The sequence below is a fragment of the Vitis riparia genome, chromosome 15 (assembly GCF_004353265.1).
Source record: "Vitis riparia cultivar Riparia Gloire de Montpellier isolate 1030 chromosome 15, EGFV_Vit.rip_1.0, whole genome shotgun sequence".
Lineage (NCBI taxonomy): Eukaryota > Viridiplantae > Streptophyta > Magnoliopsida > Vitales > Vitaceae > Vitis > Vitis riparia.
In genome coordinates, this window is record NC_048445.1 from 2203296 (window position 1) to 2230290 (window position 26995).

The 26995-nt window shown below is 35.5% G+C and overlaps 5 protein-coding genes across 10 annotated transcripts; 3 read left to right on the top strand and 2 right to left on the bottom strand.

The window, feature by feature from the left end:
- Window positions 1-26: 26 nt before the first annotated feature.
- On the bottom strand, window positions 27-3610 carry LOC117932125 (calmodulin-binding receptor-like cytoplasmic kinase 2). The gene is made up of 6 exons (XM_034853182.1): window positions 3304-3610; window positions 1806-2056; window positions 1529-1697; window positions 1352-1441; window positions 951-1252; window positions 27-735 (listed from the first exon to the last, which is right to left on the bottom strand). Exons 1-6 carry the CDS (start codon window positions 3554-3556, stop codon window positions 472-474), a joined length of 1329 nt encoding a protein of 442 aa, XP_034709073.1. The 5' UTR covers window positions 3557-3610; the 3' UTR covers window positions 27-471.
- A 3198-nt stretch (window positions 3611-6808) lies between these two features.
- LOC117932594 (pentatricopeptide repeat-containing protein At2g46050, mitochondrial) lies at window positions 6809-8434 on the bottom strand. The gene has a single exon (XM_034853869.1). The coding sequence runs from the start codon at window positions 8432-8434 to the stop codon at window positions 6809-6811; it is 1626 nt and encodes a 541-aa protein (XP_034709760.1).
- A 2444-nt stretch (window positions 8435-10878) lies between these two features.
- Window positions 10879-15393, top strand: LOC117932170 (probable E3 ubiquitin-protein ligase RHB1A). 5 transcript variants are annotated; one of them, XM_034853273.1, is made up of 5 exons: window positions 10879-10930; window positions 12030-12154; window positions 13735-14083; window positions 14249-14358; window positions 14740-15393. In XM_034853273.1, the coding sequence occupies exons 2-5, from the start codon at window positions 12092-12094 to the stop codon at window positions 14770-14772; spliced, it is 555 nt and encodes a 184-aa protein (XP_034709164.1). In that variant the 5' UTR covers window positions 10879-10930; window positions 12030-12091; the 3' UTR covers window positions 14773-15393. The 5 variants fall into 5 exon arrangements, with proteins under 5 accessions (XP_034709164.1, XP_034709162.1, XP_034709163.1 ...); XM_034853271.1 differs by lacking the exon at window positions 10879-10930 and adding an exon at window positions 10947-11192 and having other exon boundaries at window positions 12027-12154; XM_034853272.1 differs by lacking the exon at window positions 10879-10930 and adding an exon at window positions 10947-11192.
- On the top strand, window positions 14794-21642 carry LOC117932169 (G-type lectin S-receptor-like serine/threonine-protein kinase SD2-2). Of its 2 annotated transcripts, none has more exons than XM_034853269.1 (3): window positions 14794-14872; window positions 15521-15579; window positions 18594-21642. In XM_034853269.1, exon 3 carries the CDS (start codon window positions 18908-18910, stop codon window positions 21320-21322), a length of 2415 nt encoding a protein of 804 aa, XP_034709160.1. In that variant the 5' UTR covers window positions 14794-14872; window positions 15521-15579; window positions 18594-18907; the 3' UTR covers window positions 21323-21642. The 2 variants fall into 2 exon arrangements, with proteins under 2 accessions (XP_034709160.1, XP_034709159.1); XM_034853268.1 differs by lacking the exon at window positions 14794-14872 and adding an exon at window positions 15081-15171.
- Window positions 21643-22684: 1042 nt separating this feature from the next.
- On the top strand, window positions 22685-26995 carry LOC117932209 (protein DETOXIFICATION 34). The gene is made up of 7 exons (XM_034853327.1): window positions 22685-23293; window positions 24046-24671; window positions 25022-25078; window positions 25325-25563; window positions 25641-25759; window positions 26695-26781; window positions 26895-26995. Exons 1-7 carry the CDS (start codon window positions 22985-22987, stop codon window positions 26961-26963), a joined length of 1506 nt encoding a protein of 501 aa, XP_034709218.1. The 5' UTR covers window positions 22685-22984; the 3' UTR covers window positions 26964-26995.

Here is a 26995-nt window from a genome sequence, read left to right on the forward strand (position 1 = left end):
ATGTGTAAACAATAAGATATTTTCACTGAGACACAGTGAAAAATGGTAGAAAGAATACATTATCCCAATGTTTCGAATAGATAAAAATAAAATCTTCTGAAAAAATATCTAAAGCTCACACAAGAGGGAAAAATGAAAAGGAAAAACTCACACAAGGATCTAGAGGAAGCAAAGCAATAAACCATTTCAAAACTGAATTTCCTATACATAAAAAAGCTAACTCCATGTAGAGACTCTAATTTTTATAGCAAAAAAAAGCTTCTTGGAGTGAAATTTTAGGCTGTTTACCAAGATCATTGGCATGCTGCTTCCATGGCTCCTTTCAAATACTGGAACTGTTTTGATCCATGGCAATCCATGTGGGATATCTATGGTAATCCATGCGGGATTCCTCTCTGTATGTTTTGATCTCTGATACAAATTCAACTTCAGCGATATGGCAACTCTTGCTGACACCGTTCACCTACCTGCTTATCCTTCTCTGAGTTGAATACTCCTCTGGGAATGAGACGAGAGTGACCGAGTGTCTGAGGCTGATAGTTCCCTGTGGTCCTTCCGGATACTCCAAAGGATCTCTGCACACCTCCTCATGCTTGGTCGGTTCTGTTTCTGTGGAGCCAAACATTGTAATGCTAGTTCAAGAATCTTTTCCAGTGCTAGGTTATTTGCAGCATTCCTTTCCAGTCTAGGATCCAAGGTAAAAATTGCATCTCCGTCGGTGAATTTCTTCATGGCCTGCATGTATTACAATCCAAGTCTTAATTGAGAGAAAAGAAGATTTCTTTCCCCAATTAAGAGAAAAGAACATTTCTTTCCCTGGAAGATAAAGGTAGCTATATTTGGGTACCAAATGGTTGGTGATAAGAAATGGAAGCAAAATAACTTCGTTTCATCATATGGAGACGCATCTAGACTTAATTGGAAAAGAAGATAGGGAACAGAAAGCATACCCATTTGGCAGTTATTCGCTCCGGGAGTTCCCGTTTAGCTTCAATGGGGCGCCTGCCTGTGACTAGTTCCACAAGCAATACACCAAATGAGTAGACATCACTCTTCTCAGTGAGTTGATAGGTTCTCAGATATTCTGGGTCTAGGTAGCCAGCCGTTCCTTTCACTTGGGTAGATACATGGGTGGCACCTGATTCGGTATCAGCTGCCAATCTAGCAAAACCAAAGTCGGCAACCTTGGCTCGAAGATTTTCGGTGAGAAGAATATTGGAAGACTTAATGTCTCTATGGATGATAGGGTGATCTGCAATATCATTCAGTTAGATATATCAGAGGAACAAATAGCAAGTTAGGATTACCCATTCTAATGAAACTAATACTTGGGTCACCAGCAAAGGCTCACCTGTGTACATGTGAAGATAGGTGATGGCATGGGCCACATCAATTGCAACATCCAGCCGTGCAGCAAAATCAAGAATGATGCCTTGTACACCTGCATTAGTCTTTAAACCATATAACTATTGAAGTTCACAAGCCTTATCTAGACAATAAGACCGAGAGTAAGGTACCGAGAACTCACAATCCAAGTGTTCTCTGAGGGTTCCATTGGGGACATACTCTACAACAACGATTCTTTCATCTCCATGCTCCAAATACCCATAAAACCTCACCAAATTCAAATGCTCGACCTGTGCCAATGTCTGGATCTCACTCTGAAATTCCACACCTAAATGTTTATCATACAGACTCTGCAAAGAGAAGTAAAAGTATGGTTAATCCTCATTTGATTTATTTCTATTTCCGAGCTCTGCAACAAAGCCAGAAAATAAACAGCTGGAAATAGTACTCATCAAAACCTTCTTAGCGCGTTTGACAGCAACAAGGGTTCCATCTTCAAGTCTGCCCTTGTAGACTGTCCCAAAACCACCTTGTCCAATCTTCCAAGAAGGGGAGAAATTCCTTGTTGCCTTGTAGATCTCCTCCAAAGTGAATTTCACACTCCCAGGTTCTCTCCCATGTGTTGAATTGTATGAATTGGCATAGATACCTTGACTTGAGCCTGAGACACGTCTTCTCACACTTCCAGCTCGCGAAACATCGGATGCAACTAAGATTTATACAAACAAATAGTTTATTCCCACTGCATACCTATTTCATAAAAACAAATGCTCCATTTTGTTGCCAAGAGACCTTAGTTTCCATCATTTGGGTTCTTAAAAATGAGGGAAAGATAGCCTTGCTTAGCTCAAGTACACTTTGTACAATTACTTGGCATAGTTAAGCCCTTTAATTCTTAGGATCCAGGCAACCAGAAAGGTGGAACTTTCATTTCTGTTTTTATTCCCTTAGTTTTCTCAGAAATGAGCAAACTTAAGAGAATTTTGGTATAACATTGTCCCCAAGCATGCAACTCTGATTTTCAATAGAAATGCAATATAAAAATGAGAAAAGAACACGAAGAGCAGATTTGTCCTCCTCTAAAATAAAGTAATCATCCTGCAAAAATGCAGTGAATCACCAAAGCATACTTCAGAGCCCAGAAAACTGAACATAATCTGGACATGATCTTAAGAAACTTCTTACCAGTTCCTTTTTTTTCCCCTTCAATGTAAACTTTTGGTTCCAGTCATGATAATCTTATTTTTCATGAATAAATTTGACCCACAAAAAAAATATAAAAAATATAAAAAATTACAAACATTTCTTTTGTCACCTATTCTAACATATTTGCATTTTAGGAATCATTTGAAATTCAGGACTCCAGAGAAAAAGTTAGGTAAATGCTAGGAAATATTATTAGAGTTTCCAAGGATTAAATTAAGGGCGAGATGCCAAGGATTTCTTGGCCTTGTAGGATTTTGAGAATAATTCAGGAATTTCACTCTTAACGTAAGATCCGCCCATAATATCAAGGGCATTCAAGAATAGCCATTGAAGCTATGGGAGCGTTTGATCCTACAAATTTAATTAAAAAATTTGAGGTTAGTTTGAGAACTTCGTTGTATCAAAGTTCATGTTTGGTTCCAAAGAAAATGTGGGCAGACAAAAGGAAAATTCTCTATATAGTTTTCATGTTCAATTGCAACAATTCACCTTCGTTGACTGACTTCCTTTTTTATTCTTGAAACATTTAAAACAGCATGAAAAGTTAAAATTAAAAATTTCCGCTCTTACTTACTTTCTAGCTCCCAAACGGAAAATTAAAAAGGAAACAGCCAGATCATGAGATCCAAGCCTCAAAACCAAGTCAAAATACAACTCCACACAAAGTTCTCATCTGATCAACCAGACGCCTCCGAATTTCCACTTCCTTCCGATTTTCACCACAGTTCTACCAAAAAATTAAATACTTACCCGAAGGAGCTCTAAATTCGTCAGAATCTCCAAAGTTCTTCGAACTCGTTGTTTCCGGCGGAGTGAAGCACGAAACAAAAACTCCAGCCACTGACTTGACCGCCATCATCATCGGATTCCGGCCGCTACGCGACTTCTGGATGGAGGATGCGTCGTAGTCGACGGTACTAGGCGAGTACGTTAGCCGGTCCGGCGTTCTTCGTGCTCCGGAGCCATGGTTCCGGTTCCCGTACATCAAATTTGGGTTCTTCATTGTCTCTGCGAGAGAGAGACCCTGTGGCGTAGAAATATGGCGGGTGGTTGGTTCTTGGTGCTGAGCTAAAAGATGACTTTTCAATTTTTCAAAGGCGTGTGAGTCTAACGTGTACCGATAGTGTGTCACCTCAAGGCCGATTACGTTACAGCAAGTTGATGAAGTCTTCGCTGACTCTCAATTCTGATTGGTCCGTGAGAGCAGAATTCAACATCCTCCAGATTTTTTCACTCAAGAACTGTCCTTTTATTGGCGGGTGGCCCCTGGTCATTTTCCCAAAAATAGATAGTACCATCCGGGCTTTTGGTAGCTGAGAAAATAAATAAAGAGTAAACAGAAATCCAATCCAACATCAATTTTGTTCAGAAATCTTTTGGGATTTTATTAAAAATAATCATTTTTATTAAAAATAAAAAAAAAATAAAAAAATTCAAGACACTATGTTCCTCTATAAATCATTTAAGATTTTTATTTTAATATTTACCGAACATTAAAAATATATATAATCAAATATAAATAAATTAAACTTATACAAATACACGAAGTAGAATGCAAAAGAATGAAATGAATCAAAATAATCGATTTTGCTTTTCAATATTGATTCCGACTGAATCCATTTTTGGTAATTTCGTAATTCTCGACATAGTTTAATGTAATCAATGCCTCGTCTTTTGACCATCAAACATTAAATATCAATCTTAGTCACAAAATTATAAATCAAAATTGATTAAAACATTTAAAAAAAAAAAAAATCATATTCTCTGTATATTTAATTGAGAGGTGTCCATTGATGACTCTACAAAGCTTGAACTTACACATAGAATCATGATGTCCATGACATATAGTAAAGTGCCCTCTGGATGGCCCTGCCCCAGGAGTGAAACCAGAAAGAAGAAACATATAAAGGAGTCAAAGTCAAGCATCGCTTGGTATAGGTCTCCCCCAAAAAGGACAGTCAAAAGAGATCTGAATCCATTGTCTTTATGCAGCAAAGCACAGATTCTTGGATCATATAAATCCAACAAAAGGGTGGACGTTATAGTAGAGTAATTACATGCCAACCAATGGGAACCTATGATTTGTTGAGCTTTGCATCAAAAGAATATTATTTAAAATAAATAAATTAGTAGTTCAATAGTTTAATATGATATTAAAACTTGGCTTAACGATAAATCAAGCGTTCAAATGACTTATTCATAATTTATATATTTGTTTTCTCATTTGATATCTTTCATGTTTGTTTTTATATTTCGTATATTTCCTCCCTTTGTAATTCTTTAAAATCTCTCCACGGGTATGAGGTATGAGACTGTACTTAAGGAGGAAGTGATAAGGAGCACTACTATACATATAGTGAATTCAAATGCTGCAAGCTTAAATTTTTAGGAAAACTGGTAATTTAATAATAGATTGAATTCTAAAATAACTCATAATCTAAATATTATAACTCACATGAACACGACGTCGTTTATAGGATAACTTATTGTCTTAAAAGTACGTTATTTGATCTTTTTACATTACATTTGCAATCTAATACACAAATCTATCGATTCCATCTGACTAACCGTATGTTATGTTTTATTAATGATTTTCATAAAAGGTGATAAAATAATACCTTGAACGCATACGTATCCAAGATCACTAACACAAATAAACATGTCGTAAGTTCCACACATATTACTTCTTAATCTAATTTCATTTAAATTCATTAAAATTTCATATACTTTTTCTTGAATACCTAGTATTATATAACATTCATCGGGTATTTTCTCTAATTTTACTTTCTTTTTTTTTTTTGTTTCGGGGTTATGAACCTAACGGACCGGTAAGAGGGGTAACTGCAAATCAGAATTAGGTTTGGTGGGATTCTTGGAAACTACTTCAAGACAAAGAAGCAAAGGATCTGGTTGTGGTGGGGACGTAATGTAATGTAGATAATACTCTCAACGGTAAGAAATCATGGAATAGAAATATAAGCTGGTTGAAGGTCAATGATGATATAGGTCGGTGGTACATGTAATCCTGCCTTTGCATGGGCCAACTACGTTTTTTAAACTCAAGAATGTTCTAGAAGATAGCATACAATAATGACAAATAAAAGCGATTAGATGTATGTAAATGGTAAGATTTTGTAGACAAGAGGTCCACATGAGGTTTCTGGATTATTTTACACTACTGTTTTGGAAGGAAAGAACCCAAAAAAGCCATGGTTGTTGGACTTTTTGTAACCACTGGATTTTTTTATTTTTTTTACTTTTATATATATTATATCATTTAAAAAAATTATTAATACAAATATGAAATATGATAATTCAATATTTTATTTATTTATTTATTTTTCAACTTTCCTCGACCTGACTGAAACTTGACGTTAGGGCGCACTCCTTCCATAAAAGGAGAAGCTGAGGTCAATACAGTGAACAGCGTCATGAATGTAACCCCTAATCTTATAACTGGCCATATATTTAATTTCTAGCAGGCTTAACAGATTTTTGATGGTCCCTCAAGGTCTATACGTATAAGGGGGGCCAGCATGTGTGATATGGTCTATGACACTAAATGACAGTCTAATACATCCCCCCCCAAAGCCATTGTTGCTCTCCTAACCCAAGTGGGAAGTAAAGTGTTTTCAAAGTTTTGTCTAATTGGTCACGAAGGCCCCCACTCACAAGCCAACTTTATTCCCAACATTATCAAGAGATATTATCTGTTCTATATTCAATAAGCTATCATAATACGATTTTAAAATCTATTTATATAATTAAAAAAAGTTTAGTAATTTTCTAAATTTTGTTAAACATTTTATTTAAAAAAATTTAAAATTAAAAACGTTTTTTAAAATCACTGTCAAACAAACTCATAATATATTTAACTTACACAAAAGATGACAACCCAAAATATATGAAATTTATTGATACGAGATATTAAAAAGTTTTTGCCGTTATACATATATTAAGTTTTTTTAGTCATGTAAATGTATTATAAAACCAAGGTAACCCATTAAACTTAGAGTAGACAATATTTATATAAGAAATAGTAGATCATTACAAATGGATCGATGCTATAAGGGAATATTTGTCTGTTTGACCTATATATATATGTAGTAAGTTCTTCTTAATCATATAAACGAGTTTTAAAGCTGTGCGGATTTAATAGTGAAGAATCACTATAAAACAATAAAAAAATGGGGTGAAATCTTCAAACCAAAAGCTCCAAATTAGCTTGATGAACTCAACCGCAATGGGCATATTCTTAAATCCCAAAACTTTCAACTGGAACCCCCATATCAGAAACATCATCTTCCTCCTTCATGAACCTAACCAACAAATCTAACATACCGTAAACCTGTACAGCTCGCGGGTGGGTCTTATCCCTCGACACAAAAGTATGAACCTCACCAGCAATCTCCATCCAGCTACAACCTGGTACTTTAAAATCACACCTCTCCCTCATCAGTTTCCGAACCCTGGCAACATCAAACCAATGCCCAACAGAAGCGTACATGTTAGACATAAGGCTATAATTCGCAGGTTCATTTGGCTCCATTACAAAAAGCTTTTCTGATGCCCATCTTGCTAACCCCACATTTCTGTGTACTTTACATGCCCCAAGGAATGCTCCCAAGGTGTCCGATCTGGGCTCAACTGGCATTGAGGTCAAAAGATTGATAGCTTCATCCAAAAAACCAGCACGCCCAAGAAGATCGATAATGCAAGTGTAATGCTCCGAATCGGGCATAATTTGATATACATTGATCATTAGATTGAAGTAATGAAGCCCCTCAAGAACAAAGCCCCCATGGGCACAGGCAGAAAGGACTCCAAGAAAGGCAACTTTATCTGGCCTCACATTACTAAATAACATCTTCTCAAAAACTTCTACACCTTCTTTTGAAAGACCATGGAAGGCATAAGCACCCATCAATGAAGTCCATGAAATGATATCAGGCTCTGCAACTGAGCTAAAGAATTGGGACGCACTGCCAATGCTGCCACACTTGGAATATGCACTTATTAGAGCATTTGCAATGGATAAAAAAGCTTCAAACCCATTTTCTACAACATAAGCATGAACTTGAACAACTTCACTAGTTGCTGATAAGTTTCCACATGAGCTAAGGATACTAGCCAAGGCTAACTCATCAGGGTAAGTATATACTCGAATCATTTCTTGAAGAAGCCTCATAGCCTCCTTCCCATCTCCATGCTGTCCATACCCCACGATCATGGTGGTCCATGACACAACGTTTTTAACGATCATCCCATCAAAGGCTTTTCGGGCATCTTCTATATTTTCATTCTTTGAGTACATATCAACAAGAGCACTAGCTACCAATACATCTAAATCAAAAGATAGTCTAATAATAAGGCCATGAACCTGCTTCCCCAATCCACAAGATCCCAAAACACCACATGAATTGATCATACTAGTGAAGGTGAAATTATCCCCCTTGACACCCTCCAACCGCATCAATTTGAAGACCCCAAAAGCCTTTCCTTGCACACCATTCAGAGCATAACAAGACACCATCACATTCCACAAAACCAAATCTCTACTCGAAACTTCATCAAAAGCAGACTGAGCTTCATCAACTAGACCAAATTTTGCATATGAATCAACAAGAGCACTACCCACAAAACAATTTGAATCAAACCCTGATTTCAATATAAAACAATGCAACTGTCTGCATATCCCAACATCATTCAGCTCAATAGAAGCACGTAGTAGACCATTAAGGGTTATGCAATTTGGAGCCATCATTTCCAAGACCATCTGCCTAAAATAATGAAACCCTAAACGAACCAATGCAAATTTACAGTTACCCTCGACTACCCCACAAATCAGCGTGTTCCAGGATACCACATTCTTCAGAGGCATTTCATCGAACATTTTGCATACATCATTGAATTCCTTACATTTTACATAAACATGCAAAACTTGATTTTGCAATGACAGCAAGTTACAGTGTCCTAACTTTATTACGTGTGCGTGAAGTTGTTTTCCTCCATGAAGAAACCCCAATTTGGCGGAGATTTTGAGGGCGTGGGATGAGAAAGAATGGGTTGAGCAAGAATCGACCAAGTGGGTAAACCCCGTTTCCGGCAATGAAGCTCTGAGGCGACCCAGGTAGGGAAATGAGTGAGATTGACGATGCGGGTCGTGGCTTGGAGCATTTTTGGTGGCTCCAGTGAGAGTTGGAGATGGGGTTGGTGAAGCTGATGAGTGAGATTTGAAATTCGCAATGAAAGTGGAGAGAAAACGGCATTTGGAGATCATAGAATGATGGAAAAACACATAAGATATTCAAAAATAAAAAAACTGTCTTTTAATCTTCACAACGTAAATGATTGCTTTAAAAAATAATTATAAAAATATTTAAAAAAAATAAAAACGGATTAATTTCTTTTTCAAATTTTCAAAAAAATATTTTATAAAATATCATATACCAGTTTTTAAAAACTGTTTTTAAAAAATTATTTTTAAAAAACAATTACTGAATGGGCCAGCATTTTCCGTAAATATAAAAAAAAATAAAAATGTCAAAAATCAACTGAAGATCGAGCTGGTGGTTCTGGTATAGCTTTCTTTTTCATCTCTTTGAGTGACGTGTTAACGCTGGAAGGATTAGTATTGATTACCTCTTTTGACAATTTTCCATTGATTTCCGATTGGGATGCAGGAGCGGAGTCCGAGATGCTCGCGTGTGTATGATTTGTGGATTGAATGGGATATAGCACTAATGATCATAATCAAGGTCTATCCACTTTAAATATATATCAAAATTTTCATTATCTTTAATTTATTTAAAAAATTATATTATAACATATTATTAAAATAATTAAGTTTAAATTATTATTTAGCTTCACTTTAGACCAGCTAAAATTCGTTTATTTGAAGCTTATAAATGATTTTTAGGATTATTTTTAGCTAATTTTATATATATATAAAAAAGATAATAATAATAACAAAAACAATATTGATTTTTAAATAAACTTTTAAAAAAAAATTTCATTAAGATTATGTTTGGTTGATGAGATATAATATTCTTAAATCTGCATTTCTATAGGAAAATGAAGACTCTGTTTTATGAACTTTTTTTAAAACTAATTTTTGTTTTGTAAAACAAAAAATATGTTTGATAATCAAATATTGTTTTCTATTTTATGTTTTTAAGAATAAAAAACAAAGTGTTTTTAAATATCGTTTTTTAATTGTTTTCGTTTATTTTATGACCATGATTGTTTTAAGAAATAATTATACAAATATGTAAAATGATTAAAAACAAAACACTATATATAAAAATTAATTTTAAAACATATTTAAAAATATTAAAAACATGTTAAAAATATTTTAGATTTTTAAATTGACTTTTATTCTACAAAAATCATAAAACTCTATTTTAAAATTATTTTTGAAAACAATTATCAAACCTGCCAAAAATGTAATATATAATATTATTTTAATATTTGATATTTGTTTAAAATAAAAATTATATTACATTCCACTTAATTACAAAAATATGAAATTTGTTTTATGTTTAACCATATTAATGCTTAGAATATTTAAAATCTATAAATAATTTTTTTCCATATTATATTATTCCTCCCCCACTCACACACACATATATATATTAATATTATTTTACAATATATTTAATAAATATTTTTTCCCTTTTTAACTACAAATTTGATTTTTTTAATTAATATTTTGTTTTATAAAATAATTAATATAAAAAGTAAAATAATAAAAATGAATAAATTTATAATACATGAATTATATATTTTTTATATATTAATTTAGAATTAACATACTTTATACAATATATATATATATATATATATATATTGAATAATATATTTTACTATTTATTTCATGTTAAATCAAATACGTACTAGATAACTTATTTTATCTTATTTTATACTTTATCTAATATATATAATAATAATAAAAAAAAGATATTTTAAAATATCTAAAAATATTTAATTTTTTTAATTTAAAAAATATTTTTTTCCCAAAAAATCATTATCACTTAAAAATCTATCAAAAATACTTTCTAAAACAAAAAAATATATTTAAATCAAGGGCACCCTTATTTTTTAACTTAATTAAACAAATGGTACAATAAAGTTGTTCATCGGTTTGTCTCTTTGTAATAATTTATAAAGTTTTGCGGGGCTTAGATCATCCAAGTTGGACTTTGTTAGTAATAAAATATTTTACAATGTTGCCCTCGGATTGTTCCTTATTTACAAACTTTCCCTTTCAAAAAAGTAATAAAATAATTAAAAAAACCCTTCCACGTATCTTCTAGCTCATATTAGAAGAAATTTTGGACAACCGCTCTTCAGTTTTCTCAAAACCAAATCCAAATTCGTAAGAATCTCTTCCTCTCAATTACGCTCTGTTTGGTTGCTGAGAAACAAGAGGAAAAAGACGGAAAGAATCCGATACCGAGAAAGTTGATTATTTTATTCTGTTTCATTTTGAATAATTAGTTGGTGAACTTGGGGCTTTCGTATGGTTTTTCTCCTCAGTTCTCTCGGTAACCAAACAGGGGTTAGGGTTTATGTTTTGGCTGTGGAATGTTTCTTGTTTGAAACTGAATATTGATGGACTATGTGTTGTTGTTCAGTAGGTTGTTATTGCGATTTTTTGATGTTATTACTCTTCTATGTTTCTTTGTTCTGGAAGTGGTACCAGCCTTGTTTTGTTGAAATTGAATCGAGATATTTTGTTCTGTTTTTAGTGCTAGTTGAAGAAAAATTTAATTGAATCTTTGTTTGGTTGGTGAGGAAAACGAGGTAACGGGGAGAAAATAGATTACGAACAGTGTGCTTTATGGTATTTTAGTTTTTAGAAATGGAGAGCTCACGTCAATTGCCAAGGAGTTGTTTTAGGCCCAACTGAGTGCGAGATTGTTGTTTTCTGTAATTGCAAATGGAAAATCTGATTTTGGATGTTAGAATTTTTCTTCTTGCACTTTTTTTCTCATTAAATAAAGGAACTGAGCAGCAAGTGATTTATTTGTTAAAATATGTTGGACCACATGTAGAAGATTGGAGTTAGCATTTTCTTGCTTTGATCTTGTTTGGATCTCAGAAGGTATCAAGGGAAGGAAGTCAACTAGGAAGGAATGTTAGATTCTCTTGTTTGGTTTGCCATGGAAAATATGAAGAATAATGAAATATAATGAAACTCTTTAAGACTTATACATGTTCAAATTGTTCATTCTCTATAAGAAACTATTTAAAAACTTATGTATGTTCAACTCTTTTATTCTCTCTATAAAAGGGGAATAAAATTGGAGAATAGTTGGGGAAAATAAAAATTATTGAGCTCAAAGCCTCAAACTTATTTTCATTTTTCATTTCTTTTTGTTTCTTACCCTTACCCTCACATTAGTTCTCGGTATAAATCATGGGCTCTTTGTTTGAATGTAGTTAACATATTGTTCATCTTAACTCCATAGCAGGGACAACGAGAAATGCACAAATCACCAGTAATTTTGGGTGGATAATAAAACAACTGCAGGTGATGGGGGGTTGCTGTTGTTCTTCCAGGAAAACTCAATTGCGTGGAACACCTGTATATTATTATGTAATATGTGCAATCTCAGAATCTTAAATCTCCATTTCAGTTTTATTATCTGCTCCTATTTGCTCAAGACAGAGCATTTCCCTATTTAACATGAATATTATTCAATAATTCTCTTGTGCACTGATGAAAGTTTTTTGTTGTGGATTTTAGTTGCTCATGTAAGTCCTGTTTCTAGATAGTATCCTTTCTTTTGTTTGTTCCTTTTCATTTCTTATTTTGTATACATGCCAGGCTTTTTTGGGTCCTGGATGTTAGGAGGTCAAATAAGAGAAATATGTGAGGGTGGATGAGACATTATGATTTAGGGAGTGACAGAAACCCAAAGAGGAGATGAGGAAAGTTGTGTGGCCTAAATTTTTTGGGACAGAAGATTCTTTTTGATGAGGACCGAGTTATATTACTGTTTTATATAATTGGACAGTTGCCTTATAGCTTTACAAACAATCTAAGTACAATTGTAATTGATCTGGAAGTGTTGATTGGTAGAGACTATTGATGCCTCAGCCACTGCCATGTAGAGACAATGGAAAGCTTTAACTCTTATTTTTCACATATAGACTGAATTGATGTATGCCACCTTCATTCTGATAGCATGCTTGTTTGCCTCAGCAACACTCTATTCCAGCTACTAAATCAAGCTTCTAGAATCATCAAACAGTATGGCATCAGTTTTACCATGACTCCATGAGCCTTCCACCAAGAAGTACCAAGCTGGATGATGGTTTAAACACCAGGAAGAATTCAAAGTGTTATCATTTAGGAGATTTCCAATCAGCTTGCTTGACGTTGGCAGCTAAAAATGCCATGTGATGCTACAGTTAGGGGCACTCTTCCAAGGGTGGTAAGTCACCCTGTTGAGCTAGAATAGTTCATGAGTTCTCTATGAGTGGTGATCAAGTGAGAAATAGAAACATGTCAGATAGGACTAGTGTCTTGCTGCCTATTAAAACTTGGCCAACTACACTAGGGACTCTTAAGAAAGACAGCTGGGAAGAAAGCTTATTTGATATAAATTGGCAAACTTCAAGCTTAGCTGAATACTGGGCAAGACAGAATAAAGGATGATGTGGATGAGCTGGCAAAACTTGCCAGATTGTGCATGGACTTGTCTCATCTAATTTCTCATAACATTTCACCATCTATTTCTTGTTATTCTGCACTTTTATTATTTGAGTTCTTCATTCATTTCTTGCATGATCATTTATTGTTGAATTTGCTTACCAGTTAATCAGAATCTGAATTCTCAGAAATGTATTGTGTTGCTGACAACAAAGCAACAACATAAATCTTTATTAGCTCTTGAATATCTTGAAATTTTGGGAGATCAATTCTCAAGATTCTGAAATTTTTGAGATTCAATTCTCATGTTGAAAGAACAAAATTTTGAAGATTTGCATTGATAATGTTAGTAAACATTTGATAATGCTGGCAAATGTAGGGTTTCTTCATAGTCATCTCAGCATAGAAATTTCTTTTAGGTGGAAATTTTCTTGCTGATCTTCTGTCATAAAAATGGTTGATGAGGTTTCCTTGTGTATTAAACTATCATTTTTAAAATTTCCAACTTTTTTTTTTGGCAGTGTCCACCAACCCTACAAGAGCACGAGTTCTTGACATCTCATGATGGTGCAGCCTCTGCATTCGCTGCAGAACTCTTGGTTGATTTGAATCTGCAAACATCAATTCCTGACACTTACCGGCCCCCGCCTGCACCTATTCCATATGATGTGGTTTTCGGACATCCAAGATCAACTGACTGTGACCCTGTCGGAGAAACAATTAATGGTAGTAAAGGTCTCAGAGTGTCAGACTGCAAAACTCAAGCTAGTTCTTTGCCTACTTCACCAAGGAAGTTTGAACTTCCAAGATCAAATGAACCTAATTTTTTACCATTGGAAGAAGATGATGCTTGTCCCATTTGTCTTGAAGGTGCAGCCCTATCAGAGTCTCAGGATGCTAACATTTTATTCATTTTACCATTTTTAACTTTCTTTGTTTGTTTGTGGAATTAAATCAGCTGTCTTTATGCGTCAAGAATTATGTAAGCAGCTGAGCTCCTCATAACTAATTATTCAATTTTGTGACTGTTTGCAGAGTATGATTTGGAGAACCCAAAAACAATCACAAAATGCAACCATCATTTTCATCTTTCGTGCATTCTTGAGTGGATGGAAAGAAGTGAAACCTGCCCTGTGTGTGATCAGGTTTGCCTCTCTCAGTAATTTATCATGCAATGCTTAGATAAGAATTTCATCCATATACTTAAACTAGATGATGACTGGGGCTCTTGATCTGCTCTATGAGTATCTCTCTTATCCCTTGGGTTAAGAGCTATGCAGATTAGATCATGATAAAGGGATCCCACAATAGCTGCTTCCTCCCCCAACCAGTAAGAAGCAATAAAAAGAAAAACAGAAGTTTTCCAATAAAATTAAATAGACATTTTTTTTAGTGATTGTTAACTGGATGAATCTGAGGTGCTAACCATTGAGAAATGGCTCTATGACAAGGTTCTTGTCTTAATTGTTACACATTTGTCATGTTTTCATGCTAAATCGACATGCTCTACCTCTCTAATGTTGCAGGAAATGATACTTGAAGATACCATGATTATGTAGCTCGGTCGTACCGTTTCAAGATGGAAGCCCTTTTGTGTAAAATTGAAGCTTCCCAACTCAAAAGGCTGCAGATGCCTGGCAATTCTTTGCTATGTAACTGGTCAGTGGCTTATGGCCCACATATTCATCTTTAGTTTGATTATAGCGATTTGAAGATTTGCAGTGTGCGTTTGAACATCATTCTTTTAGTGGGTCAGTCAGTTCCTCTGGTTATATTGGAAGTAGAGGAGTGAAGTTTCTACACTACATGAAAACAGGTTGCTGCTATCCATGTCTTTTCTCCAATTAAATCTTCATTGACAACTATCAGATGCATCAGCAAATAAAAGGGAGAACAATGCTTTAAGTACCAAGGGAGGTAAAGCTAGTCAGGCTCTTTCACCCAAAAGAAATTAATGGGTCAGTCCTGCCTTCCATGGGTTTCTCTGATATATTCTTCTGTCTTGTATATACCCTCTCAGCTTTCTCATTTTCATGCATGCTGCCTGCATTTGTTATTTGTTTTGGCTTTGTAAATCAATAATCTGTTTACTTCTGGATGGATTTCTTGCCTGGGATTTGAATTTGGTGTATGAAAAGTTTATAATGATTAATTAAAGGGTATACTCTGTCTTAAGTGGATCTAGATTTTCACATTATTAGATTTTGAAAATTGCATAGATCTGCATAACACTTTGTTTTATGCCTTATGTGAGTCTATATGGTGATATTTTCCAAGCTTCATGGGAGGATACTTAATGTATTTCAGGGTGTTTAGAGCTACGTCAACAGATGAACAGCTCAGTGTCATTCCATAATCATGGAGAGGTAAGTGATAGTTTTCAAAATCCAATGATAGTATTATGAAATTTACTGTGAAATGTGAATACCATTTCTAGATTTTTATAAAACTGCTAGCTGCCAGAGTTGTTGCCTTTTCACACAGGGATGGGAATTTTTGAACAGTTAGTACCAAAGGCCACCCAGACCTTAGCAACAAATATACTCAGAAGCCAGAGAAAATCCAAATCTACTCCTTTAATACTCTCTAAATAACGGAACTTACTAGAAAAACGGAATGTAATACATTGCTTAGATTTTATACATATATGAAAAAAAATATATGATATTGATTTGATATCATATATATGGTATCATATTGAATTTTGAATTTAGATATTTAAATGTGTTTAGAAATCTGAATAAAAAAATTGAAAAAAAAAACACTAAAACAAGGGGATAAAAGAGCAAAAAAAATGACAATAATAAGAACATGGTAAGGGATTGGAGATCGGATGCACATGTGGTAATCCTTAATTAATGGTACCTTTTGGATATGAGATTATCAAAAAGGTTGGAGTGAGGTTGAGGTGGTTTTTGTTTTTTTACTTAATTTTAAATAGAATCTTAATATTTAATAGTGTTAAATATTAAGTTGTTTGTTTTTGTAGTATTTTATTTATATTAAGTATTAAAAAGTAAAGAAAAATTAATATATTATTTTTTTTATTTAAAAAAAGTTATATGTTTTGTTTTTTTCATTTAGTAAAAAAATTATAATAAGTAATAAAAAAATAGAAAAACAAATAATTTAAATTTTGAAAATAATTTCAAGCAAAAATCAAAAAACCAAATATCACCTCTGAAACCAAAAGGAGTACTATTTACAGATTGAGGAGTGCATATGGTGGATATGTACACCGAAAAGTGTTATTGTTAATTTATTTATTATTTGTTACATTTTATTTTATTAACATTCATCTTGAGCCTAGCATTTGTCAAATAGAGACGGAGTTCCTCACTGTAGGAAGTTGCCAAAAATTTTGTCGCACTTTTTAAAATCCATCATAACGAATGACGCTTTGGTCAAGACCACCCATCATGATTTGAATAAAGTTGAAATCATTTAGAAATCTTGAAAGCTTGGTCTCACCCGAAACTCTCAAGAGTCCCAGAACCCTTTACAAATTAAATACGACGTTGGACCAATAACAGAAATAGCATTCTCTTCCACTACCACTTGGATTCCAATAGCGGTGTGAACTCCTCCACGTCTGAACTTTTGAATTTCAAAAGCGACTTGTAGGCTCCTAGGTTGTACAGTCCAACGGGGAAGGTGGTTCTCCACTCACTCTAATGAATCCAATGCCTCTCTCAATTCTCAAACACGATCACCCGCGGGTCGGTCGTCCAATGTGAACCAACGTTTTTCAACGGCTGTCATAATGTAAAGTGCCAAACTGTTTTCACAACAATAATTATTAATCACATTAAGACTTTGTTTGGAAGTAACGATAGTTAAGGTGCTTTTATGGTTTTAAGAAAAATAAATTTTATAAATAATCTCATTCGATCATTTTGAAATTTCTTTTATTAATTTATATGACAAATTAATAGTATTATTATTATTACTAATTTAGGGTAAAAAAAAAAATTAAAAACTTAGTTTTAGAAATGTTTTTAAAAATAGTTCTAAAATATAATTTTTAAATTTTATTATTTTCGGAAACTTAAATATTCTTAATCTATTTTTTATATTTTTAAAAAGGTTTTAATATGGTGTTTTATTTTTAAAATATGTTTAAAATTTTATATATTTTATATATATATATATATAAAAGGAAAGATATTTTAAAAAATATTATATTTAAAAAAAACATAAAAGTGTTTTATGTTTTCTTATTGTTGAAGGTGTTTTTTTATAAAAAAAAAAATAGCAAATTGTTTTGAAAATTCGCTATCAAAATGGGTTTTTAAAAAAATAAGAAAATATTATTGATTAATAATATAAAAAAAAAAAAAAAAGAGTATAAAGAGGCCAAATAAGGTAAAACTTTACTAGACCAACCCCACGAACAAATCTTATTAGCATATCATTTCCTAAAGAAGAGCCTACACCATCATTACCATTATACGTATGAAAACAACAGTTTAGAAATTTTCAACCATTACCAAATTCAAAATTTGTGAGCCTAAACCAATAATTACATCATGGTTGTCTCGAGGATAACTCAATCCAACATAGCAATTTTTGTGGACATTGGACAGGACACATCAGCAACCAGAGGTCAAATAAGAAAACGACCTTTTTGACTTATGGCCCCTTTCCCGATCATTTTTCGACACGTTCTTCAATCTCCTTGACTCATACTTTTTCTTATCGCCACTCCTAGAATCCATTTTTCTATTTTTGGCCCTGTCTTCTTTATACTTAATTTTTATTTTTTAAAATATTGTGGTCAATTTATTTGTAGTTAAATGTCATTTTCTTTCTTTAATAATTTATAATTTGCAATTTATCTCATTGTAAAAATAATTTATGGAAGTGAATCAATATCATAGAATTTTCCTTGATATATTATTAATATTTTTTGATTTAATAATAAAAATAGAAGTAAATGTAATTATTATTAAAATAAAAAATTAATTATGATATTTTTAATATTTTTTAAAAATATGAATAAAAGACTTACAATTGAAAAGCTCCTCGAAAATATTTTTATTCAAAGTACTTTATGTAAAAATGATTTTTAAAATCTTGCTAAATATTTTTTTTTTTAAATATGTTTTTTTATATTGGAAGTGCTTTTAAAAATATTTTCAAACCGATTCATAATTTTTATTTGAATATTCTTAAAAATTACATCTAATTTTTGAAAACTGGAAATGTTTAAAACTGATATATATGACGTCATAAATATGTGTATGTTAATTTAAACTATAATAAATTATGAAAAAGAGAATGAAATTACAAAAATTTTGATATGATAGTCTTCAAAATAGGATAAGTTTTCTCATTTTCAATTTTTTTTTTCTTTTGAAACTTTTTATTCCTTTGTTAGACCGTTGAAGGGAGGGAGGTGAGTAGACTTCAGGGCTATGTGTCTCTGCCCACCAAATCGCTGTCCATACACATGCAAATTCACGCTTTTCCCCTTGGAAGTATCTACGTATGCTCGCATAGAAATCCTCTTCAGAAGGGTATTATTGTAACAGTGTCTCTGCCATGCCCGTGAATAGCAGCTTTTTCAGATTTCTCAAATCTATATAAAAGTCCTCACTTCCACCTGCTCTTTCTAAGCTACCTCAACTCCAAGTAAGATTTTCTTGAAAACCCATGTGTCTGGTGGGTCGAATTGGATGAGACGTGAGAGAGATGTCACTAATTTTCTGTTTCTTAGTTGTTTTTCCTCTGATTTTGGCGGTGGAAGCTCAGGCCGGTGAGGTTTTGATCACTGGCAACAAGACGATTCAGAGTGAGAATGGGACCTTCAAGATGGGGTTCTTCAGCGCCAATGGCGGACCCAACTGGTACTTGGGCATCTGGTACGCTTCTCTTCCTACCCCGACCTACGTGTGGGTGGCGAACCGCGAGACGCCGGTGAAAAGTGTGGAGTCGGCGACAGTGGAGTTGGGTGGAGATGGGAGGTTGAAGATAATGGAGGTCGGTGGCTCCGTGGTGTGGCAAACGACGAACGTGGAGAAGTCGACGGCAGTGAAGCTATTGGAGAGTGGGAACTTGGTGTTGTTATCGCGTAAAGAAAAGGTGGTGTGGCAGAGCTTCGATTTTCCGGCGGATACGTGGCTGCCGGGGATGAATATGACGGCGCATCGATCGATAACGTGTTGGAAGAGCTCCGTGGATCCCTCACCGGGATCCTACTCTCTCCGGCTGAAACCGCCGGAATACGGCGAGTTCGAGCTCGTGTTTAATGGAACCATGATGTATTGGTCCACCGGAAACTGGACCGGAGATAGGTTCACCGGAGTGCCGGAGATGACGATTCCGTACATCTACAAATTCCGTTTCTTGCACCCGTTTACTCCTGCTGCGGCGTTCTGGTACACGGCGACGGCGCTGGAGAACGGCGGCGGAGGAGGGCGGCCTCCGCTAAACCGCTTCCACGTGGACTCCTCTGGTCTCCTCAGGCAGTACACGTGGTTTCCTCAGACCGACACGTGGAACATGTTCTGGTCACAGCCGGAGAACCGCTGCCGGGTGTATGGACTCTGTGGGAATTTAGGCCTCTGCAACACTGTAACGTTGAAGCCCTGTGAATGTCTCGCCGGTTTTCAACCATCCGACGAACCAAGCTGGAGCTCCGGTGACTTCTCGGGCGGATGCCGCCGTGAGGACAACAATGTGTGTAGCGAGACCGATGGCGGGTTCGAAGGAATTGGCAGTGTTAGCTTCAATGGAGCTGCTCTGGTTCCGATTCCGGGAAATTCGAAATCTTGTGAAGCTTCGTGTTTGATGAATTGCTCCTGTATCGGTTTGTATCGAAATGCGAGGTCCAATTTGTGCTACAATGTATATGGGCCTGTCTTGAATCTGAAGAACTTGTCTTCAGATAGCACAGAAGAAGGCGAATTACACGTTAGAGTACACAGACGAGGAAACGGGAAGAAGAACAAATGGAAATGGCCTGTTTTGATAGCCTGCGTCGCCGGGTTTTTAACGATTCTGGGGTTATCAATGGCGGTTTTGCTGGTTTTCCGAAAGAGAAGACAGAGGAAGAAGAAGGTAGAGGAAGAGGATGTGTTCTCAGTAACCAATTTGAGGGTCTTCTCCTACAAAGAGCTCAACGCAGCTACTCAGGGTTTCTCCGAGAAGCTCGGGCATGGAGGTTTCGGCACAGTATTTAAAGGAGAATTGTCGGATTCTTCGCAGGTGGCGGTGAAACGGCTGGAGAGGCCAGGTGGGGGAGAGAAGGAGTTCAGGGCAGAGGTCTGCACAATTGGGAATATCCAGCATGTTAATCTAGTGAGGCTCAGGGGCTTTTGCTCGGAAAATTCGCATCGGCTTCTGGTTTATGATTGTATGCAGAATGGTCCTCTGAGTGTGTATCTGAGGCGAGACGGTGAGAATTTGAGCTGGGATGTTCGGTTCAGGGTGGCCATTGGGACGGCCAGAGGCATTGCATACCTGCACGAAGAATGCAGAGATTGTATCATACATTGTGATATTAAGCCTGAAAACATTCTTTTAGACTCTGATTTCATTCCAAAGGTGTCGGATTTCGGGTTGGCGAAGCTGATGGGGAGGGACTTCAGTAGGGTTTTAGCCACAATGAGGGGGACATGGGGCTATGTCGCCCCTGAATGGATATCAGGTGTGGCGATTACTGCAAAAGCCGATGTGTACAGCTATGGAATGACACTGTTGGAGCTAATTGGGGGCCGGAGGAATGTGGAAACCCCGCCATCCGCGGGCGGTGGTGCTGCTGCTGCTACAGGGGATGAGTGGTTCTTCCCTCCCTGGGCTGCCCGACAGATAATTGAGGGCAATGTGGCTGCAGTAGTGGACGAAAGACTCAGGGATTCATACAACACTGCAGAGGCCGAGCGGGTAGGGCTAGTGGCCGTGTGGTGCATACAGGATGAGGAGGCTGCCCGGCCTACAATGGGGATGGTGGTGAAGATGTTGGAAGGAATTGTGGAAGTGGCAGTTCCCCCACCACCAAAGTTGCTCCAGGCACTGGTCTCTGGCGAGTCTTTTCATGGGGTTTTGGCTGAATCCGGTGGGACATCCACCGGGGATGCCAATTCACATTCCTCTCATAGATGGTGAATGTGAATGTGAAAGTTGTTAAAGAACAAGAAACAAGCTTTACCTCATGAGGTAAGTAAAAAACTCAATCTGACTACATTACAAGTCAGATTTTTAGGCTATTTTAGAAAGAAATCTCTTCTTCAAATTGCAATAACCATTTACCACTATGTTCTAGGTTTTGCCCCGAGTAAAATTTATGTTTTTGGCTGAATTTTTCCTAGAAAAGAGTAGAGTTTGTTCATGATACAAGTAAGTTGGTTGTGAAAAGTTATGGTTCAATGTGATGGGGTGGTTTATGAAAATTTATGGCCTAATGGTTGAGCTTGTCTATCTGTTTATCACTGTGGGGTTGGAGGGTCACAGCTCATGAAAGATGATCAGAGTTTGGTATTCCATAACTGGGTTTGAATTTGGCACCGAATCCCTCGGTGCCTTAACTGAATGCTCTTGTCCAATGTCACTCCAATCTCATTTGGATGTATAAAAAGAAAAGTTTCATAAAGTTGTATAAGCTATTCCAAAAAGTTTTGATACCATGGAATGACCCATCAACAGCATAAATATTAGAAAATTGGAAGGAATATTTTCTCCATGCCCACAATTCCACCAAAAAGAAAGACCAACTTGGTGCCCCTGCCTTTTCTTGAGAGAGATGCATAAAAGCTTGATGCCCACACCTTTTTGTACCATGTTGTGGTGTGTTGCTATTGCAAGGATCTTCCTTCTTTTCTCTGTTCCTACTTTTTCGCAGAAAGATAAGAGATTCGCATGATCTTTGTTGTAAAAGATCTTTATTTGAAATGGATATTCTTCTCCTTTGGGGGGCATGCCTGGCCGGGTGTGTAGGGTAGCAAATGGGCACATGGGTTCTACTAGGATTGGAACTTCTGTACCAATTTCATTCTCAAATTCAAACTAGTACTCAAAATTGACCCAAATAATTGCTCTCTTTTGACTCATTGCTACTATTATCTTTCCGGGTCCATTTATCGTACCCGATTACACTTTTTTCGGTAGTATCAAAATGCACCATCAATCAGATCGTATCATATATAAATTTTTAAGTCTTATAGTTTATATTTTTATACCCTAATCTGATTTGTTATTCTCGATCTATAGTACCTTATCATTTTTCTTTCTAGTTAGATATAAAAGAAAAAAAAAATAAAATGAAAAGAAAATGGGAAAAAATTAAAATCAAAATAAAATTTCCATTTTGTAAAGCCAATTGAATAGGTTCATAAACTATTTAGTGACCATCAAGAATTGGAATGAAGAATATATGTTGATTTTACCGAATAAAGGGGCCAAGTACTGAAATCTTTCCGTTGGCAAAGACTCAGTCACCTCCAATTCTAATGTTAGAAAGACAAAAGAACTGGCAGTTATGACAGTTGCCACACATGGCAGCTCTTGCTATTCCATAGCAAAATATCAAAGACTGTTTCCAAAACATATAAAACGCTCTCAGAAAACAAAGGAAAACAAGAAGAAGAAACGTTGAAATTTCTGTACATTGGACCAGTCTAACAGAATTAACAATAAAGCATCAACACAAGGGCATCATCCAAGGTTGTAAAGATTGCAGGCCATAAAGAGAATGGGCAACAAAAAGCAGAGGAGCCCACTACTCCTTCCTCTGCAGAGTCGACACCTCGGCGTCGGCAGGTGCAGGTTCAGATGGATTCACCATTGTTTGATGAAGATTCTAAGCTTGAAACTGTGGACCTCCACCATGCTCCTACCACAAGACTTGGTTCAGATGAGGGGGACTATATGCCTGTGAATAATTTCTATGAGGCCAAGGCTGTATGCTGTAAGGAGTCTGCAAAGTTGTGGGCAATTGCAGGTCCAATTGCTTTCAATATTCTGTGCAATTATGGGACTAACTCCTTTACTAATATCTTTGTTGGGCATATTGGAGATGTGGAGCTCTCTGCTGTTGCTATTTCTCTCTCTGTTATTGCAAACTTCTCTTTTGGGTTCTTGGTTAGTTTTTCTCAATGTCTTTTTCTGTTCCATTCTTGCCTGTGTATTTTCCTTCTTGTTTGGTAGCTAGGAAAATGGGGGAAAAAAGAAGACTACTGTACCCAACCAAGCCTAGTAGTTAATGATACTGTTCTTTTCCCCATTTTTCATAACCAAAAGGGTCATTCTCTCAACTTGATTATTTTGGATTTTAACTTATTTTCAGAAATTCTTTTGTTTCACTATGATTGAGAAGAGAGAACTTCCTGTTTGTTCAGCATTTAATTCCAAATGGAAGAATGTAATATCCAACATCGATCAAATAAGCAGTTCTTAATATATAGAATGGATTTCTCTAAATCGTGTAAACACGTTTTAAAGTCATGACAACCATTATAGGATGGGACTCCCATGGGTATGTTGCTCATTAAAAATACTGTATATAACATAGTTACCAGATACTAGAGGGAGTCGTTTATTGTAAAATAGTATCAAAGTTGATCCCTAATCTTGATGACCAGTGTGGGATTCATATGATAAATGTTATATCCCACATTGGTCCGGGAAGAATTTCCTAATGATGTAATGATGTAAAAGCACCTCAAAGCCACAAGGGTTTATTCAACAAGAATCCTCTTGACAAACCTTTTTCCACCTAGAATCAATGGGAAAAAGAAAAGAAAAATTGGAAAGCAGTTTCATCTCTTTTGTAAGGTTTCTTATGGAGCATGAAGCAAAGTCGCCATCAGTTAACACATGGTATGAAATTGCAGCTTGGCATGGGAAGTGCACTAGAGACGTTATGTGGACAGGCATTTGGGGCTGGGCAAGTGTATTTGCTTGGGGTTTACATGCAAAGATCATGGATAATCCTGTTTGTGGCCTGCTTCTTCATACTGCCCCTTTACATATTTGCCACTCCAGTCCTCAAGCTCCTCGGCCAAGAAGAAGAAATTGCAGAACTAGCCGGAGAATTCACCATTCAAGTCATCCCTCAGATGTTTTCCCTTGCCGTAAATTTCCCCACCCAGAAGTTCTTGCAGGCCCAAAGCAAGGTTGGAGTTCTGGCATGGATTGGCCTTGTGGCTCTTATCATACACATTGGGGTGCTCTTTCTCCTCATCAATGTCTTCAGGTGGGGCACAGCTGGTGCCGCAGCAGCCTATGACATCTCGGCCTGGGGGGTGGCTCTTGCCCAGGTTGCTTATGTTGTTGGCTGGTGTAAGGACGGGTGGAAGGGCTTGTCCTGGCTAGCCTTCAGGGATATCTGGAGCTTTGTGAGGCTCTCAGTTGCTTCAGCTGTGATGCTGTGCTTGGAGATTTGGTATTTTATGACCATCATCATTCTCACCGGCCATCTGGATGACCCAGTCGTGGCCGTAGGCTCTCTTTCCATCTGGTGAGACCTGTAATAGCCCTTTCAAGTGTAAGGATCTCCTCCCTCGGCTATAAATATTGTTCGCTTTGAGCTCAAATGGTCATTAAGGGTTTAAAATGTATCTATGTAGTTAAAAAAAGTTCATACATATATAATGTTAGAACAAGAAGTTTGTTTGCATAGGAAAAAAGTTTTCAATGCTATATATGTACGAGTTCTTTTAACCATGTAGATGCATTTTAAAGTCGTGAAGACTCTTTACGTACAAAACGGACAATATTTATATGATTGGGAGTGAGTCATTGTATAAAATCCTCTCAATCCTATGTTTGTTTTCTACTTTTTGGTGTCAATTAATCTTCCTATTTCAGCATGAACTTGAATGGGTGGGAAGGCATGTTGTTCATTGGAGTCAATGCAGCTATAAGGTAAATGATTACAAGCTAATCAGTACCATTTGTTAAGGAAAAGAATAAAAGACTGACACAAAATGACATGACAAAGAATGAAAATAATAAAACAAGACAGAGAATGGAAAATATTAACTGGAGTCGCTTGACTATGGATTGTCCTTCTGTGTCCCGCTATCATGTGTTCTCTTTTATTCTTTCCCTTGGTATCACCATTAATGAACTGATGTCGATCTCGACTCTTGCTCCTTTTTATCTTTTCAGTGTTAGGATCTCAAACGAGCTAGGATCAGGGCATCCCAGAGCTGCCAAATACTCGGTGATTGTCACAGTGGTTCAGTCCCTGCTCATAGGCATATTTTTCATGGCAGTTGTGATGGCAACTAAGAACCATTTTGCTGTGATCTTCACAGACACAAAGGAAATGCAGCAAGCTGTGGGCAAACTAGCATACCTTCTAGGTATAACCATGGTGCTAAACAGCGTCCAGCCGGTGATATCAGGTACTAATAAGACGACTCAGAAACAAACTTGAAGTTGAAGAGTTGGGAAGAATGCAATGGGCATAACATTTTTGCAGGTGTGGCTGTTGGAGGAGGCTGGCAGGCATTGGTAGCTTACATCAACTTGTTCTGCTACTACATTGTTGGGCTCCCTCTTGGATTCCTTCTGGGCTACAAGGCAAAGATTGGAGTTGAGGTAAATCATCATCCTCCATTCACTTGATAATATTGACTGTGGGCATGAATCAAATCATCTTCTCGTTCTGCTACATTGTGTCTGATCTTGCTAGCTCAATTTCTATTCGAATTTTGAAAAAAAAAAAAAAAAACTAAAAGCTACCTCATATGTGTGTTTCTTCTTAAACTTAGGTGGTGTTTGTTTTTTTTTTTTTTTTTTTTTGAAAGCAATTTGTTTTTAAAATTTAGGTTGTTTGTTTTTCAATTTTTTCATAACTTTTTATAATTTTTTTATTAAATAGAAAAAACTAAATAGTTTTTTCTAAATAAAAAAAATAACGTATAAGTTTTTCTTTACTTTTTAATACTTAATAGAAATAACATATTATAAAAACAAACAACCTAGTATTTAATATTATTAAGTATTAAGATTCTGTTTCGAATTAAGTAAAAAAACAAACAACACCTTACATGTGTTCAGATCTTATATGAAAACATTTTGAAAATAGCCCGTAAAAAGTAGTTTTTTGAAATAGTTTTTAATTATTTTGAGGAATAAAATTATATTTTGAAATTTAAATATAAAAAATAATTTTAAAATTTATTCTAAATGACGATATATTACACTCATATACAATATAAAAAATCATTGAATATTATTCATATTTTCAATTTTTTTTCAAAATAATATATAAAATTAAAAAATTAAAAATACCTCAACATTGCTTCAGAATAAATAAATTATTTTTTTTAAAAAAAAACTATCTTAAAACATTAAAATAAAAAATTGTTTTGAAAAACAGTCCCAACTAACCAGGCTTCAAGTCACTCCACTATGTTTTGATGCCAAAAGCCCAAGAGGGCCCAAACAAGGCTTTATGCCACATGTTTAGGTTTTCCCCTCCCTTTTTTTTTCTTTTTTTTTTTTTTTTAAAATGGGCATTGTGGTTGCAGGGAATTTGGATTGGTATGATATGTGGGACTTTTCTGCAGACCCTCATTCTCTTGTTTGTGGTTTGGAGAACCAACTGGAACAAAGAGGCAAGAAAATTTTAGCTTACTCACAATAATATCCCAAAAATAAATATAATATATATATATATATATAATTTATTTTTGTTTATCATTTTCAACATTTTGAATTTGAATTTCAGGTGGAAGGGGCATTGGAGAGGATGAAGAAGTGGAGTGAAGAAGATGAAAAGTCCATCATGATGACTTAAAAAATGGGTCTTCTTTGATTTTAAGGTTTGGG